Below are 18,678 nucleotides of genomic sequence, written 5' to 3'. Positions count from 1 at the left end.
TAGCTCGTCGGATGATTTTTTGGTTTACCGGGTTTATGTATGCCGATAACGTCCGCTTCTTTCCACACCGCGGGAAAGATACAGTTCGCCATAGCGGCATTGAAAATAGATGCCAACATCACGATGAGTTGGACGGGTAGAAGTTTAATAACGCGGTTAGATATACCGTCGGAACCGGGAGCCTTGCGAGGACGTAGGTCTTTGATCAAGTCTTTAACTTCCATCGGGGTGACGGGTGGTAACGCATCCGAGGGTGGCAAGGAGGCTCTGCGTTCTACCTCACTGTCTACTAATTCTACATGAACAGGGTCCACGGATTGAGTGCTGGGCGTGCACTGGGTTTGCAATGTATCGGCCAGCAGCTCTGCTTTTTCGTCATCATCAAAGGCCGCGAGTCGGCCTGAGGGGCCTACGAGGGGGGGCATAGTTACTACCGTATCCGATTTGAGAGTACGAGCTAAGCGGTAGTAAGACCTTTGGGAGGGCGCGAGTCCTTCTAAGAAATCAGACCATCTGGCATCTCGGACTTCGGCGATGCGAGACTTTACGCCGCGTTGTAGGGCACGCATTCGAATACGATTTTCCGCGGTAGGATAGCTGTCGTAGGCGCGTATCGAGGCGTTCTTAGCTCTAAGGAGTTCCCTAATATCGTCGGACAATTTGAAGCGGTGAAGGAAATCCTCCGCTACAACTTGTTTCGATGACCTATCTAATGTCGAGGTGATGTGTGATGTTAAGATGTCTATGGCTTCAGCGGTATCCTGAGGAGACGGGGTAGAGTCCGGGTTAAACGGGAGCGATGGTGGATCAGATTCAGCCAGGCTGATGCCCAGCGTGTGCCAATCCACCACAGTCCTCGTGACGGGAACGGAATCGGGAGCGCGACCGAGCTTCATGACGACGGGACGGTGGTCTGAATCTAACTCTGAAACTACTTCGATCGAGTGTAAGCGCAGAGTTACGTTTTTTAATAACGCTATGTCGAGTATATCCGGGCGATGCGCGATATTTAGCGGGTAGTGAGTCGGGGTTAACGGAGCGACGATATCGAAGGCGAGATCATCGACTAACGCGTCAAGCCGCCTGCCATTCGGGGTTGTGGTGTGTGAGTTCCACCTGATGTGTTTACAATTTAGGTCGCCCGCCAGAATGACAGAGCTCCCCATACCGAGCAGTGCCTCAATATCACTGCTTAGAACGATCTTATCCGGTGGAAGATAAACGGACGCGATAACGATCGGCGCGTGTCCCGTCAGTGAGATTCGGCACACTGCTGCTTCGATATTAGCGAGCGCGGGAGGATCGAGCGGGACGCAATGCAGGGCTCTTCTATAGTAAATAACGGTACCACCACCACGGGCAGAGAGCCTGTCGTTCCTGACCATGTTATAGTTCGCGATTTTAGGGTCACGGCGCGCGGGCTTAAGTAGGGTCTCCTGCACTAAGAAAATGTCAATTTGATGGTCACGCAAAAAATCACAAACCTGATCACGTTGATTTGCGAGACCGTAAGCGTTAAAAAATCCTATTGTTACGGATAAGGGTTTTATTCTACTAATGTACGCCATTGATTACCGGCGGAGTGAGGGGAGGACGTACGTATTTAACGACGCGTATACGTCAGCGTATTCTTGCACAACGGCGATGAAATGTTGTGCAGTGGAGGCGGCGCGAATGGCGTCACCCAAAGCGTTAACACGCTCAAAGTTGATCGACTGAAAAAAGTCGATCGCTAGAGCGAGATTTTCGGACGCGGTCGGAGGGCAGGTCGCGGGGGAGGGACGTATCGCGGGGGTGGGACGAGTCGCGGGGGAGAGAGTTGTAGCCGTGTTCGTGTACGGCAACGGTTTAGCCCAAGCCGAGACGCTGGGCACCGACGCCGGCACGAAAGCAGGCTTAGCCTTCGGCACAGAGGGTACCGTGGCTTTGATGTCTGGGCCGGAAGCTCTGAGGCGGTTTTGACGGGCGACGCGGCGATTTATTTTTGGAGCTCGGGGGCATCCACGGTAGTTCGCGGGGTGACCTTGTGTTCGGCACAGGACACAGCTAGGCGGTTCCGTCGCGGTTTTTTGGTCGCGAGCGCAGAGGGCCGTGGCGTGATCGCCCAAACACTTAACACATCGGGGGCGCGCGTGACAGTTACGGGAAGAGTGCCCGTACAGTTGGCAGTTATGGCACTGACTAGGAGTGCCTTTTTTATGGGGGACTTCGACGGCAATACCGGAGAGCCTACAGACGGTCCGAATGTTAAAAATTTGCTTACCCTCGGGGGTAGGCTGGAGGGCGACTAAAACCATATTGTATGGCTCCCTACCGCGGCCGGTGTGCATGCGGTGCACGGAATTTACTGGTAGGCCTTGTTCTATCAGATCTGCCTTGACGAGATCGGCATCTAGCTCCTTCGGGATTCCACGTATGACAACGCGGAGTTCGCGCTCCTCCTGAAGCGTATAAGTGTGGAAACTTATACGCTCCTTTCGGAGGTAACTTGAGAGGTCCCTATGGTCGTCGGGTGTCGTTACTTTTATTTGAATCCCGTTGGCGAGATTACGGGCGCTGGCAAAATTAATATTTTTGGCCTTAAGGGCCAGGGAAACTCGGTCCCAAGCTGCCTTCTCTTGAAGGATAACCGGGGGAGGGGTCTGAGTTTTAGATTGCGCCACCGGTCGCGGCGACGGAGTGGCACGGGCTGGAGGCGCAACGGGAGTCTGAGGGCGGGGGCGCGACGCGTTCGCGGCTTTGCTAATTTTAGCGGCCGCGAGAGCTCGAGACTCCGCGGCACGCTTCTTACCCTTTTGTACCAGGGTGAATCCATCCGTCGATGAGGCGGGGGCGAGGTCGACCTCCATCTCCGAGTCAGAGTCGGAGGACGAGGAGGCGGGCGCAGGTGACCTACAAGCAGGAGTTTTGGAGGGCGCGACGGAGGCCGCGGATGATCGCGCTGCTGGAACGGTGGCCACGGCGGACGACGCAGTAGTTTTACTCGCCAGTATAGGCGACGCGGGAACGGCAGGCACGACGGAGGCTGCGGTGCTCGATGTAGACGCTTTGCACGCAGGTACAGGCGACGCAGGAGCAGCGAGCACGGCGGAGTCTTCGAGAGAGCTCGCAGTGTGATTGGCCTTGAAAGCCAGAAACTCTGAGGCGAGCTGTGGGTGACGAAGTCGGAGGAATTCCACGAATACAGCGTCCATGATCGCTGAGTACCCAGGTGGGGCGGCCCCGGGTCTTGAAAACACTCGCCTTGCGGCGAGGCCCCAACTTCTCGGACCTGAGCGGTTCTATTGAACACCGGTGGCAATGCGGCGCGATTACTACAGGACAAAGAAAAAGCACAACAAAACAGAAATTACAAAAAGAAGCAAAACAAATAAATACTTGCAGGAAAACACTTTGTCGGCAAATGTTCCACGAACACAAAAATAACTAAAACAAAACAAATAAAAGCTTCCAGGAAACACACTTGGTCGGCAGATGTATCACGAACACAGGCCGCGCGAACAATGGCCGGGCTAACAAAAGCCGGGCGAACAAAGACCGGGCGATCGAGTGGACGATGAGCACGTCCGCACGTGACGGGTGACTCTATCGGAATGACGGTCTTCTTTAAGCGTCCACTACATATTTAAAAATGAGTAAAATTCTAAAAGTATACATTATTATTTTCATGAACAATTCGAAATTCGAATTCAATAAACTTTTTTATGGCCAGCATTCTAAAAGAAAAGTTTTTACTGTGTGACAATACTTATTACCTGACTAGGTATATATATAAATGAATTGCTGTTCGTTAGTCTCGCTAAAACTCGAGAACGGCTGGACCGATTTGACTAATTTTGGTCTTGAATTACTCGTGAAAGTCCAGCGAAGGTTTAAAGGTAGATAAATATGAAAATGCTCGGAATTAAATAAAAATAACAATTTTGTTTTTCCTTTGATGTGTCCCCCGTCGGACGGATTCCTTTTGTTTGTTTTATTTTATACAAAAGTTTAGGTCTTTTGTATAAAAGCTACTACACTACGAAGTCTGCCGGGTCAGCTAGTTTCTAAATAATGTTTTACCGTAACATAAATGAAGGTAAAATTTAAAAAAAAACTCCTTTTGTTTTCATACAGCGCCCTTAATTCCGAATTAGTCATTTCGGACAGAAAATCTTGGATGTGCGCCAACTCGCATCATTTTATGTTAACCTGAATATGATTTCATTCTCGAGTTACAAAAATCAACCGATCCAATCGTTGGACGTATTATGAATCTACACGGGTATGTCCCATCTTGTATGTCATATTTCATCGTCCTGCTTATGCCACGAACCAGTCAACTGTTCCAATTGGAAGACTGGGAAAACTCTTATACAATACAACAAACTTCGATCTAATGTCCCGGGGTGGGTTGTGGCATTTCATATTGCAGTCTTAATATTTATTGCTCCCCTCAAAAGTCAAAATTCGACTATAATTAATTGCAACTATAACTTTGTCGTCTATTATGATTCTATTATCAAAGACTTTTAAATTTCTATAATCACAGATGCGCCAAGACTACACTTTAGACAAATATTAATAAAGGCAAACAATAATTAATCTACTCTCAATTCGACCACAGACTATAAGGCAATAAGATTGGTTTGACAATAAACAAATAGTATGCATGCGTGTGTGTGTCAAAAACATGGTATTATGTGTAATGTTTTTTTTTATTGATTTTAATGCATTTTTTATGCATAAATTAAAAAATATTAACATTCTGCACTTCTTTTCTATATTCTCTATAAGTGTGGGAAATTTCATCTTCTTCCGTCCGCGCAATTTTCGTGAAAAGGGGTACAAAGTTTTTGCTTCACGTATTAATATGTAGATTTGCCGATATATAACAAAAATATCTCACGTTGAATCCAACACGATTGCTAGAATCAATCCCCATTGAATTGACCCTCAGTATTTAATGAAGCAAGATTGCATCCGCCAATTTCCAATGAATTGAGCCGCGCTTTATGATTGCGATGCTTATTATACTCCGGTCTGTCCATTTTAAAAATAACTGTCAAAATCGTTTTAGCATCAATAAGTCACGTTAACAAAGAGACATAGACCACGCACCTTCCAGATCTTTTATCAGATCCTTGTCGTGTTAAGTCAAATGAATGAGCACAAATTATGACAATCCGACTCCGGTAATCTCGGGTGGACTGTGAGTTCATCTGACTGTGATCTGAAAAAATTAAAAAATCTTTTAAAACTAATCTTTAACCTCAACATTCGATGAATGAACAACAAAGTTCGGAACTTTGTTGCTCATTGCTTTGTTATCTATATATTAATACGTGAAGCAAAAACTTTGTATCCCTTTTTACGAGAATTGCGCGGACGGAGGAGTATGATATTTCCACACTTATAGAGAATATAGAGAAGAAGTACACAACGCTAATATTTTTTTAAAATAATGCATACAAGATACATTAAATCAATAAAGAAAACATTACACACACACTACATACCATGTATTTGACGCACACACACGCATGCATACCATTTATTGTCAAACTTTTGTTCTTGACGTCTGTTGTCAAGTTGAGATTAAATATTGTTTGTCTTTGTTAATATTTTTTATAGTGTATGTAGTCTTGGCGAAATTTGTGATTATAGAAGTATAAAATACAATCATAATATTGTACAAACTTGCAATTCCAATTAATTATAGTCGAATTTTAACTACTGCGGGACCTCTAGTATTAATAATTTCTTGCATTGCTATTCCAAAATGAATACGCATGTGTGCACTACATTAATTTCAGTTTAACTGCGTAATTAGCAAACGATAACAAAACGTATTGTTTTCCGCGTTATGTAATTAGTAGGTTGAAGTTCATTAACATTGTTTTCATTGTGAAGCATCAAGATTGTGTTGATATTATTGGGTAGTTTACAAACATTGTCTTTATTATGTACTATGACTCAAGACAATGATTTAAAAGAAAACAAGTAACCGATCAAGTTGGATAGGATAGCCGTCTTATCTATATACAATTGAGACTTGGACCTCATGCCTCAAGGCGGCATTCAGGTTGTGATGTCTACGGGCTGCCATAAGTACCTAACACCAAGTGAGCCATAAGCTGTTCACCCATGTATACAATAAAAATAAAGGTCAATTTTGTTTGAATTACGTAATTCGCAAAGTTACTCTATATCCCACTACCCTACTAACCGGGACGGGGTCCTTGCGTTGCCCAGTCGCACAAAACATGTTTTGTCGGATCCCCCGGCTTCACTCTCGGTGCTATTAGACCTCTCCAGCACCGGTCACCGTCCTCATCTAATTCGTCTATTACAACGAAGAGTTCGACGAGCGAACTAACCCATAGACAGAGCCCACTAAGTTTCTCGCCGGATCTTCTCAATGGGTCGCGATTCCGATCCGGTGATAGATTTTGCGAGACACTGCTCGTGTTAGCAAATTCTCTTGGGTTGAGCCTATGAGTTGAACTACCCGTCCGGACTTAGCTGGAATAGCATCTTAGGCTACCAGCGGAATGGATAGAGAAAAAAATATAAATAAAGGCGAAAGTTTGGAAGGTCGCATGGACGTTGGCTACTCTTTCACTTAAAACTAGCGGGCGGATTTTTATTAAACTGTACAGTTTAATACACTAGCATATAGTTATATCATGCCCACTGAGTTTCTTGCCGGATCTTCTCAGACGGTAGCGTTTCCAATCCGGTGGTAGATTCAATCTGCGAAGCACCGCTCTTGCTAGGACTAGTGTTAGCAAATTCACCAAGTTAGAGCCCCGTGAGCTCACCTACTCGTTCGGCGAATCTAATCTAACCCCTCGAGGCTACTACAATAGGTAAGAAAAAAGTCTCATATATTATAACGACCATACGATAACCGACGCACGATTAGTTTCAAGAGCCACGAAGGTTTTCATGCAATTAGCGATAGTTACAGCAGAGCGTTACCTGGGTTTCACTAGTTGAAAATACTTCTTAATATTTTTTATCAGTTCTCTTACTGTTAGATATTTCTTAGAATTTGGTTAGGCGTCACGAGAATGTCGGTCTGGGGACCGGCGAGGGGGGCCTAAGAAGACGACGTGCAAGCTGCTCTGCACGCGTTTTACGCAAGAGCATCCGGGTGATGGAAGGCCGGCTATCCTCGACCCACGCTGGTTCTGGCCCAGCGGGGTATTCCGTAGGGTAACCCACTCTAACCGGCGCCATCTAGGCGGGCTTCGGACAGTCTGCCGACCGAGAGGGCTGGTGGTCGTGGCGCCGACGACCGCCAGTCCGGCGTCCCGAGGGGGAGGGTGATGGGAGAGATGTGCTCCGCACTAAACGCTTCACTTTCCCCCCTTTGCCTTGTCATGAGTTCTGTCTCATGCGAGGTTTGGACGTTGGTTGTTGAGCGACAGGAGGTTTTAGTCAGTTCGACTCTGACATACCCCGCCCAGTATCCCCAGAAAAGGGCGGAAGTCCGGCGATTTCCTCCTGACCAAAAAAAAAAAAAAGGCGTCACGAGAGCCACATTTCGTCTTTATATTTACTTTTTAGTGAAAATTATTCTGCTCTTTGTATCGTCTTTATGTTTTAGTTTGTTGTCACTGTTTCTTATCGTTAAAAAATAAAACATATCATGCTCCATATTAATTCAAACGAGTCGTCCGTATGTGTCCATATACTCATTAAAGAGATAAACATGTTCCATCGTAAGCGTTAAGTTAATAATCTCGCAAAAAAAAAACATTATCGATTGCAACCCGTTTGGCATTAGGACTACAGGCGTATGATCTCCGAGAGTTTATCTCACACTCGTCGATAAGGCTAGCAATAAACAAAGTTAATTCAGTTGCGAGACTGATAACTTTTAAACTATCATCGTTGCTATATAAGATAATAATGTTTACATAAAGTTGAATGTTTTGTTAGAATACATAGACCTTGCAAAAATACGAAATGTCCTTGAAAATATTTTTCGGTATTGAATTGAGTAGCTATTAGTGAAATTGGTCGGCACAATGGGGCACAAACCGCTGCCTATTGCTGAGGAATCTCCTCAGACCTCGGAGATCGGGAGTCTCCGCTAGAAATCCGATGAGCCGGTGTTAGCTTACATTTAGAACAGTTAATGTTGAAATGGCTGGCATAGGATAACCATGCATATTGCAGAGGCGATGGTCGTTGATAGATGCTAACCATTGGAGAGCATATACGAATATATACATACATGTGAATAGCCCAAGTTGAATGCAGATTATATCTGTAGTTATATACCGTTAAATGATCTTTTCTGGAGTCTCTGTATCAAGCAGCGAAAAGACACGGACTGATAATGATAAATTTTATTTCGCTGACGTTTTCTATTTGATAAACCAGTCGTTGTTTTCTTATCTGACGAATAGCAATAAAACCTTTGCCCCATACTTTAATGAAATTGTTTCACCTACTTCGTTGGGAATTCTCTCATAGTTCAAGACAAACTATCGGATTTTTTTCTTATTTTTTTATTGTATAACGAATTGTTATTAACACTCAATCAAGATACTGTGATTGTTTATCGACATTGTTAATCGAAGGTTGTGTTCATAATCTTAATCAGTCGTACATGATATAAAGGTTTGCTTCCAGTTCAACATGTGCGTCGTGTGCGAATTGATTTATCATTCGTTATGTTTTTATATAATAATTCTCGGTATAAGATCACATACTGGTGGTAGGACCTCTTATGAGTCCGCACGGGTAGATCCCACCGTCCTGCCTATTTCTGCCGTGAAGCAGTAATGCGTTTCGGTTCGAAGGGCGGGGCAACCGTTGTAACTATACTGAGACCTTAGAACTTATATCTCAAGGTGGGTGGCGCATTTACGTTGTAGATGTCTATGGGCTCCGGTAACTATTTAACACCAAGTGGGCTGTGAGCTCGTCCACCCATCTAATCAATAAAAATAAAAAAGATTTCATCGTTTAAAATTTGTATTATAAAAAAATAAAAAAACAAAAACCTACATTAAAAAATCGTATAAAAGCAATACATATTTGCATTAGTGTTCCACTTTATCGGTTGTGCGCTTTAGTCACCTACACAGAACGAGAACAATCGTATTTGTTGTTCTTAAAAATACAAACTTTAAAGCTCCTGACCTGTGTTTAAAGGACACAAAGCTATCTTTGTTAACAAAACAGTCCGTATACAAAGTTATTCCTTTTTTTTTCTTTCTAAATCTAAATACAAAACTTGTCAAACAAATTAAGTTATTTTTAATTCTTCATAGATTACATACACTAACTACATCGTGCCGGACGTTGACCTTATATCTGATTTGGTAATATAATATTATAATTTTTAAGTTGACAATTAGTGTTTTAATTGGCATGCACATTGACGATTACTTCTTCGTACTGTATTGGGGTGAACGAATTCACGGTTCACCTAGTAATCGTTAAAGAAGCTTATAGACATCGCATCCTGAATGCCATCACCCATTTAGGGACATGAAGTCTCAATTGTGACGTAAACAAATGTAACAAATAAACAAGTAACATGTAACAAGTAACAAGTAAACAAATGTGCCAAAGCCGTCCGAACCGAAACGTATTACTAATTGGCGCCAGAAAATACAGGACTGTCTTGCCTACCCTCTTTTTTCCCTACCTATGCTGATAGCCTTAACAAGCTATTTCAGCTTCGCCCTAACATGTGGGTGAGCTCACGGGGCTCAAACCTGACGACGTTGCTAACACGAGCCCTAGCAAGAAGATCGGAAACGCGACCCACTGAGAAGATCCGGTGAGAAACTCGGTGGCAACATAAAACAAAAGCACAGTGCAAATTCTTGACAAACACATTTATCGGCAATGATGACTAGGTGCTTACCGTTCGTAAATACAAAGCATTGAACAGATGTTCAGAAACAGTTCGTGACCTATTTAAAGGCTATCGTTTGATAAGCCAACACCAGACTATTAAACTATGAACTAGTCGATGTCTGTATTTTCGTTTCCATTGTTTAACTCATTTTATACGTTAAAACTGTTTTGTAGCATTTCTTTGTGTAATTCATTATGTTTGTTTGAAATCTTGTTTTTGTTACTAATATTGTATTATAGTATTTTGTGAACCAAAAAATGTATACTTCTACGTAACACCCACATTTAACATCGGCGGTATCCTGAGGTCCTTTAACCTCAATAATACTGAGTACAGTAAAGCAGTGCTCCGTTGAATTTACCACCGGATCGAAATTGCAATTTAAGTATAATGTTCAAGTTTGATCGCGTCGCCGGTTACGTGGTTAGTGATTCCGACTGACTCAACGGACTTGTCCAGCTCCAACAGTTCCTTATTCAAACGGCTCTCTTCTGGCTTGAACTCAAAATGAAAGCTGGTATTAGGGAATACGTAGTAATGCTTAAAATTACAATGTGTAATCATAATATTTGTAGCCAGCTCCTCATTCAAACGGCTCTCTTCTGGCTTGAAGTCAAAATGAAAGCTGGTATTTGGGAATATGTTTTTCTTCTTCTCAGGCGTAGACTCCTTGCGCAGTGGTCGTGGTTACGTATGTCTTAATGCTTGGTGCGGCTTTTGAGAGACTTCTCCGTCTCTCTTTATTTTTGGCGGTACGTGTACATTCAGTAAGAGAACACTTCGTAGATGACTTAATCAAGGCTGTCCACCTTGCGGATGATCGGCCGCGAAAGCGTTATGTAGTAATGCTTAAAATTACAATTTGTAATCATAATATTTCTAGTCGGCCATTCAAACGGCTCTCTTCTGGCTTGAAGTCAACATGAAAGCTGGTATTAGGGAATACGTAGTAATGCTTAAAATTACGATTTGTGATCATAATATTTCTAGTCTCTCAGATCTCTCAATCTCATTTCAAGTCCTACGTCAATAACCTTTCTATTGACTGTTATTTCACGCACATTCATGTGATTTGGTAGCATCGAATATTTCGAAATAGATTGTAAACAAAACTATGGAAGTACGTCGTACTTTTTGGCAAATACTCAAATCAGTACACGAGCTCTGTGAATACTATGTGGCATTCACATTAGCTGCGAAATTTTATACACAAACTAATTTTGAATACGGTAAGAAGGAAGTAATATTAAATTTCTTATAAGAACGGCTCTTGACTTTACGTATTACTGCTTCACGGCAGAAATAGGCAGAGCGCTGATGATACCCACTCGTGCGGACTCACAAAACGTCCTACTACAGTCTCCAACAACAACATAATCAAAATTTAGGTATCATTTAAATAACAGACTGTACGACTTACTAAAATTTATTAGAATATTTTATATCATCAAAAAGTCAACAATAAAAAATCAACAATTGGTTTGGTATATTTACGTAGTTAGCTGGCTGTGGACTGCGTTGTTTTTGTCCTCCACATCATGAACAATAGTATCAATAATACCTAGACAGTAAAATCCACTAGTTAACATAAATAAATATAATTACAGGATAATAGGTTTAATGAACTTAGTATTATAATCGGAATCCGTTTTTTTCTACAAATATTTACTGTAGTAAATATGTTTGTCATACTATCCAGATTAATATATGCACTTACTAATATAAACATGAATTTATGAATAAAACATATTATTATATATAAGGTAAACAATAGTGAATTCCGTTCAGGTTTTGTGTTAATTTGCTAAATATGAATTGATTTTGTTGAGATGACTCGTCGACACCTTTTGTATAGAGATAACATATTTTTTTCATGCTTCTCTATAATAAATAAAAAATAAAAAAAAATCAATTTTAAAAAGGAATAAGAGTGACTTCGATTTCACTTGTGGGTCTCCATTTTTCAAATAGGAGCGTATACGTGTAAAATACGTGTCGCTTTTACCAATTGGATTTTTAAGCTTGGACGTATTTCCAGAGACAAAGAAATAGTTTTTCGGATCATTACTAAAGAGCAAATGACCAGATGAGGTTGAAAAGATCTTAATTCAAAATAACATATTATAGATATATTTCAAATAATATACATAACTTAAATAATTTATAAACAATAAAAACATTTAGAGACGACTTGACTTAGTTGACTTAGTTAAACATTCACTTTTGGTAGTGCAGGAATAATCTTTAGATTTTACCATGCATTAATTGCATTAATCTTCATTGGTATTTTAAAATTATTTGTTCCTATTACTCTTACCCTTTACCCAACTCTTCATTTATCTCCCATCTTGAGGACTGGTTTTCAATCAAACTATTTGAACTCATACTAGTGTCGTACTTATTTCTGTCCCGAAACAAATATTCTTGCTCGAATTTGTTATGAAAGATAAGATTGTCATTATTCAAATGGTGTTGCGACGTTGACTGTGCTGTAAAGACTAGCCTGAGGGCTATTTCAGCTACGCCCGGACGGGGCCATTCATCCACTTCATATTATATCAATTTGAGTGGCGAGGTACCTGCTCAAATTAACTCTGACCATAAATTTATTGTACATTCAACCGAATCAACACCTACAAAAATCATCAACAATATGTGACTTACGTCCGGCACACACAACATTATCACGCGGGAGACACGTGTCTGTTTGAGCAAATTTTTAAATACATTAATATTTGAAGGCCATGAATGAATACTAGTATAGCGATCGTAAACGCGGTGCTTAATCTATTTCGATATACGATTAAAGAATGTCTACAAAAAAGAAAATGACGTGTCTGCACGTTATTTACATTTCGCTTACGGAATATAAATGTCTAATATATGCTATTTTACAATCTACATACTACGCACGAATTGGAAAATGCGTGCCTGAGCCTGTCATTATTTTAAGATTTATATAAAACCCTAGGCTGAGGCGAAATACTATATTAAATTTTCATAAAATATCCATTATTGGTTTGGAAAAAAACCACAACCAATATTACATAGCAGTTGTTTTTTTTTTAAATTACCTATCCAGTAATTCTTGAACACAATTGAACTGCTAGATTTAATTAAGAAATCCTTAACAATTTTCATAAGTTCGGTACTTAGATTATAGAAACTAACAGGTGATAATCGAAATGTAATTTCTTTATTTTATAAAAACATATTTGTAGAATAACAGGATGTTAGACGTTTACACAATCAATGGTTTAATATTTAAAAAGTATAGGTAAAGTAAAGGTAAAGAATGTACAAAAAGACTTTTATTATGATATTTTTTTATTATACTCTAATCAATAAGAATTCGTGCAAGGGCTCTTAGTTTGGTATTGTAATGTAATCCTTACGGAAAATTATGTTCGACAAAAATAAGAATAAGACAGTAAGATCACACTCACAATGATGAGTGACATCTATTAATCCATGCATTATCATTAGCTATTGATACAAAGAAGGTTCCATTAAAAGTCACTGTCTACGCAGAAAGTAGTCACGAAAATACAACAGTTGATTCATCTCGCATTTCGCAGATTTTTTTAAATAATCCATTGTTTGGACCTAGACCTCGTGTCTGTAATAAACCAGATGGATCGCGATGTCGAAGTCTAAACTGTATTGAATGCCGACTGTCCCATCATTAAAACTGTAACGATTACTAACCGACAGGATGGCGTTGTCTGCCCTTGCTGACCCACATTTAGCCCTTTCATCAGTAAATGCGCAAATTTTAAGAGTTTGATTTTGACTATATATTGACGATATTATTATTTAATGTTCGATACAAGCTCACCGGGCACTCTATTCTTAATAGCAGATACTAGTTTTTCACAACGCAAAGTAGAAATACTACTCAATATTTTAAAAATATCTAAAGTTATTTAAATCGAGGCCCAAAATTCCCCAGTCTTGCTTGTGGTGCTTTCTTTTCTTATTTAAACAACGAATATAGTTTCATTTACATGATAGGTATCGTACAATATTATTCCTAAACATTACTAGATAAATCTTATTAAAAATAAAGTGTAGGGACAGTGTCCCAAATGTGTCAACAGTACATTACTGATAGCGAACTCTTCTAACATCTATCTAAAATATAGTCTCGAGATAAGAAAGATGTCTGAGAATGCTTGAAATTCTATCTTGCTATCTTGATATTATTTTAAAATATTTGTGCGATTTTTTTTTCCTACAAGATATTTCATTATTAATAGCCTATTATAGTACACTATTGGACATAAGCCTTTCCCAGGGCACTCCACGCGACCCGATTCTGGGCCTCTTGTCTCCATTAGGTAGATCAATTTGTGATAATCCTTGGTTTCATGGATAGCATCATATAGCTTGGTGTTGAACGTTTTACTAATTGTCTCGGACCATCTGATTGGACTGTGATGCAATTATATTAATTATGGCTTCATTAAATTATCCCAAAATATTTAAATTTGACAATGTTTAATACATATTATTATTGCAAAAATTGAATACTGTTAAATTTAATTTTTACAAACGATTCCCACTGATACCATCTCATTTTTGTTACAGGGAATAACTTGGGGTAAAGCGTTTTTGGTGGCCGCAGAAAACAGCGTAGCACTGCCTTATCTCACCAAAAGAGAATGCAAATTAGGTGGCTACAAGACCTGCGTTGTGAACTTCCATCCAACACCCTTTTTACCGGCCACTAGGGCAGATAAAAAGGATGCCTTGCTGTACATAGCCGTTCCAGAGAATAAACATTGGCTTGGATCGGCGCCTTTGCCAGATATAGCGAAACAAATACTGGAATGCCGTGGTCCATCTGGCTCAAACGTTGAGTATCTCCTAAGGCTGGCAGACTTCATGAGAGAAGAAATTCCTGAGGCGTTAGACGATCACCTTTTCTCCTTAGAAAGGTTAGTCAGGAAGTTCGCTGCTGATTTCAAGATATGCTTAAGGTCTTTAGTTGGAGAACAAGAAAGAGAAGAAAGAGAGGTCAAAGTGGCCGTTCCTAGCAATCAATTCGCCTCTAGAATACCCGAGAAAAAGCTGCGTTGCGTAAATATGTGAAGTTCTTATTTTCGAGATTTCGTTAGGCTCGCAACAAATTATTTGTAATGTACCTACAGGGATTTTGTACCAAGATTCAATGTGGGGTATTCTTGTGATGAAAATGATTGTGTTCATTCATTGACGGAAAATACAGAAACGCTATCATTTTATGCGACAAACTATGTTTCTTTAGATTCCACAGAAAAAAAAAAGTATCTAATTTACGATCGTTTTTTGATAAATATCTTGAATTTAATGAGACCTTGAATAGTAACGGATATAATAAGATCTCAAAATTATTATAGTTTCGACAATGTTTTCATACGTGATCAATAATAATTCGTGCTAGATAAACTGACTGAATAATAAATAAGTGACCGTATCGTGAAAAAAATATTAAGCTTTTTGCAGGCAATAATGACTAAAAATTTCGTTTGACTATGGTTGTTCGTATTTTGACCTTTGAACCTGGCTTGACCGTTATACCTTTTAACTTTACTATATAGATTAATTTTGCGATCTCCAATTCAACCTTAAGTTTGCCTTAATATATTTAATGTTGAAAATATTATTTAAACCTATAAATGAAAAATAAAAATATTGGAACACTTGTAAGTAAAGTAGTACTTTAGTAACGTGAACACACCGGCTCGTATATTGTCAATATATAGTATCCATTTAAGAATCAATCCAGTACTCAATTTTAGAATAATGTTGGAAATGTTAAAACGATAAATTCATGATGGAGCGTTAATTCAGGAAAATCCGTAATCCAATATTTAAATTACAAAATACTTAAAAAATAACTACTATTGTGTTGTTTGTTTTTTATTATTACTATTTAATCGAAACATAATTAACTACCGCTTGGAAATAAGAAATTACCGTGTCTAAGAAATCTGTGTAAAAAATGTATCTTTTGTATTTTATGTTCAGCAAAAAGTGTCCTCAGAGGAAGGGTATTATGACAAATGGATTGAGTCATGTCACAAAAAAAATCATCATTATTTTACTGTTAATCGTAAATTCATAGTTTACCACATTTATTTCTTTTATTATATATATTTTGATAAAAAATTGGAACGACCGTTAAGGGTGTTGAATCCGGAAAAGTTTCTTATGAGAAGAATATTAACAATTGACCATGGAACAGTAAACAAAATTAAAAAATTCTGAATAGGAAAGGTAAAATATTAAAAAAAGTAGAAAAAAAAATTTAACTTAAAGTATCGGTATTCTTTTTTCAATAACCCATTTAAGGCAACTTTTGAAGCGTAATAAAAGGTGTATTGCAATCGTTTCTGATGCAGGATCCGGGAAAAAGCACTGGTCTGACATAATTATTTTAATGTACGATGCATAAACAGTTTCCGTCTCAGTAAGATAATATTTCATGAAGCCGTAGTGTAACACGAAGGTAGTCTAACCGCCCCCGCGTTCCCTCGAGGCCGTTGACCCCTCGCGTCAGTTCACTCTTAAACGTGTTACATTGCGTGCTTGAAAAAACCTTCGGAGGAATATGAATTGGTGATCGCAATAAGGTAGTGATAAAAAATCACTCAATGTATATGTCTTCGCTTCCGGAAACGATTTCATTATACCCTGTGTAAAAAACTACCATCAACATTATAGAGATAGAGCAGTCACTGAAGACTTTGTCGTGTGAACTGCCTGTCCATCAAAATAAACTTTAAAACAATATGCCTATGATTCAAATTGGACTTGATCAACTAGCTTAATGTTATAACACACAAAATATTTCTAAGCAGTTAATTCAAAATGCTCTCGACTAAAAAGATATAGTAAACAGCCAAATATTTGAATGACGAATACTGTTGCTCTAATTAAATCAGATAAAGCTTTTAAAATGTAGCATTATTGTTATAAAAACTAAGAATACACAGCTATTTTTTTTTAATTACTTAAGATTATTTTTATTATTAAAGTACTTTTTGTTGTTGTTTGTTTTATAGTTCAAATAGATGTATGCGATAACATAATGATGCCAAAGGCTTGTGAAGTTTTATTGTTGTTCCATATGACTGTGTTCAGTTTTGTTGATTTCAAAGATAACAGATCCTCTGGTCTTGGAAATAGAGATCTTTTTACCAAAACACATTTTAAGTTTTACATTGTTACTATTATATTTATTATGAAAGAGAAGATCGTTCCCTAGGTACAGTTTATTCAATCATAATTATAAACACTAAACAAGACCAGTCAGCTAACAATAGAACAATAATGTTTTGATTCAAGCCAATTAATTTCCAAAATAAGCTAGAGCAGTCACCGCGTTTAATTGTAAATAACAATTGTGATAAAATAAAATGTAGTGCATCTGATGTCCATAAAAGTATCTGCAAGTTTACAGTTTACTACATCGACTATTATATTTTGTCAATTATACAAACTAATATCAAAGAACAAACTGAAGGATAATAAAAAAAATATTACACTGGAACTATTAAGAAATATTGAACCACTCATGATTTTATAGAATACAGTTGCTTTAAATAGTTTTACGAATATTAGTAATTTTAGCATCACATTTTTAAAAAAAATTGACATCTCATATTTGTAATCATCATCATTCTCCTGCCCTTCTCCCAGTCACCTGGGGTCGACGCAACATGTTTTCTCCTTTCATACTCCTCTATCTTATACCATTTCTTCGCTTACTTCCTTCTTACACAAATCGACTTTCAGGCATCTCAGATTTTTAATGTTGCAAGAAAATGATATTTTATTTAAAATAGGTAGGAAATGTGTGAGAACTACTAGAAACTAAAAATAAATGCACAACTTTCAAAAAAAAGCTGAAATTATGTAGCTTTAGTAATAGATCTTTGGTGAACAAATGAGTAATCTATATTCGTATCTCGTGCGCATTGTGGTTGTAAACCAAAATAAATAAGAGAAATATTAATAATGTAGTTACAATTAACAATTCATTCTAAGTATCTATTCAAATTCTTGAAATATTCAAGAATATGTTGTGGAAAAGAAGTAATATTATACCTTTATTTTTATTAACTGGACGATAAGTAAATGCTGATATAACTGACTGAAACATCAAGAATATTTTATTAAAGATATATATGTAAAAGCTATGATTTGTTTAATGTAAATTTATTTTAAAAAATCTAATTGAGAGTATATCGCAAACAAGAAAAGCATTTTTAGTTGAACTATTATTCCGCATCGACACATCGTCTTAAATGTCTCAAATCAAAGTCGCTGTTTTTTCTTATGTACATATATCCAATAAGCTTAAGTGTAATCATGTGCTGGAATATCCTAAACAATGTGATAATAATTGTACGCGAAAATATTTACATTAATTATAATCTGTAATTTGCTATGTAAGTCTAATATTGTGTATTAACGAAACGAAAAAAAATCGTGTAAAAGTAAATAAAAATCTGACAAACAATGCTTCTTTTGTTTTATTTCCTTTAAATGGACAATAATAAAAAAACATCGTTACATTTAAATCATTCCTATAGGTTAGCTAATGATTAACTGTTATCTTTATTAAAAAGATAATGGCGGATTGTGTTAACTCAATACGAGGCAAAAGTGACTATTTTGTACTGCCAAGAAAGGCATGCTTGTACACAGAATTCCTGATTAAAAATTGTTGCCATCTCGAGAACAATAACATGGCTAATACTTAACCTAGGCCTCCCACGAAAAGGACCGATGACCTGCTAAAGATCGCGGAAGTCAGCATA

The 18,678-nt window shown here is 38.5% G+C and overlaps 1 protein-coding gene across 1 annotated transcript in view; it reads left to right on the top strand.

The window, feature by feature from the left end:
- Positions 1–18,377, top strand: part of LOC114241211 (putative glutathione-specific gamma-glutamylcyclotransferase 2) — a 33,090-nt gene extending 14,713 nt beyond the window's left edge. Inside the window, exon 3 of the mRNA XM_028171994.2 lies at positions 14,459–18,377. Within this exon, the coding sequence (XP_028027795.2) occupies positions 14,459–14,962 (504 nt within the window). The 3' untranslated portion in view covers positions 14,963–18,377. The remainder of the gene's footprint in view (positions 1–14,458) is intronic.
- The last annotated feature ends 301 nt before the right edge of the window (positions 18,378–18,678 follow it).

This window comes from Bombyx mandarina, chromosome 07 (assembly GCF_030267445.1).
Source record: "Bombyx mandarina strain Sakado chromosome 07, ASM3026744v2".
Classification (NCBI taxonomy): domain Eukaryota; kingdom Metazoa; phylum Arthropoda; class Insecta; order Lepidoptera; family Bombycidae; genus Bombyx; species Bombyx mandarina.
Note: the sequence above shows the minus strand (reverse complement) of the source record. Positions and strands in the feature narration are given on the sequence as shown.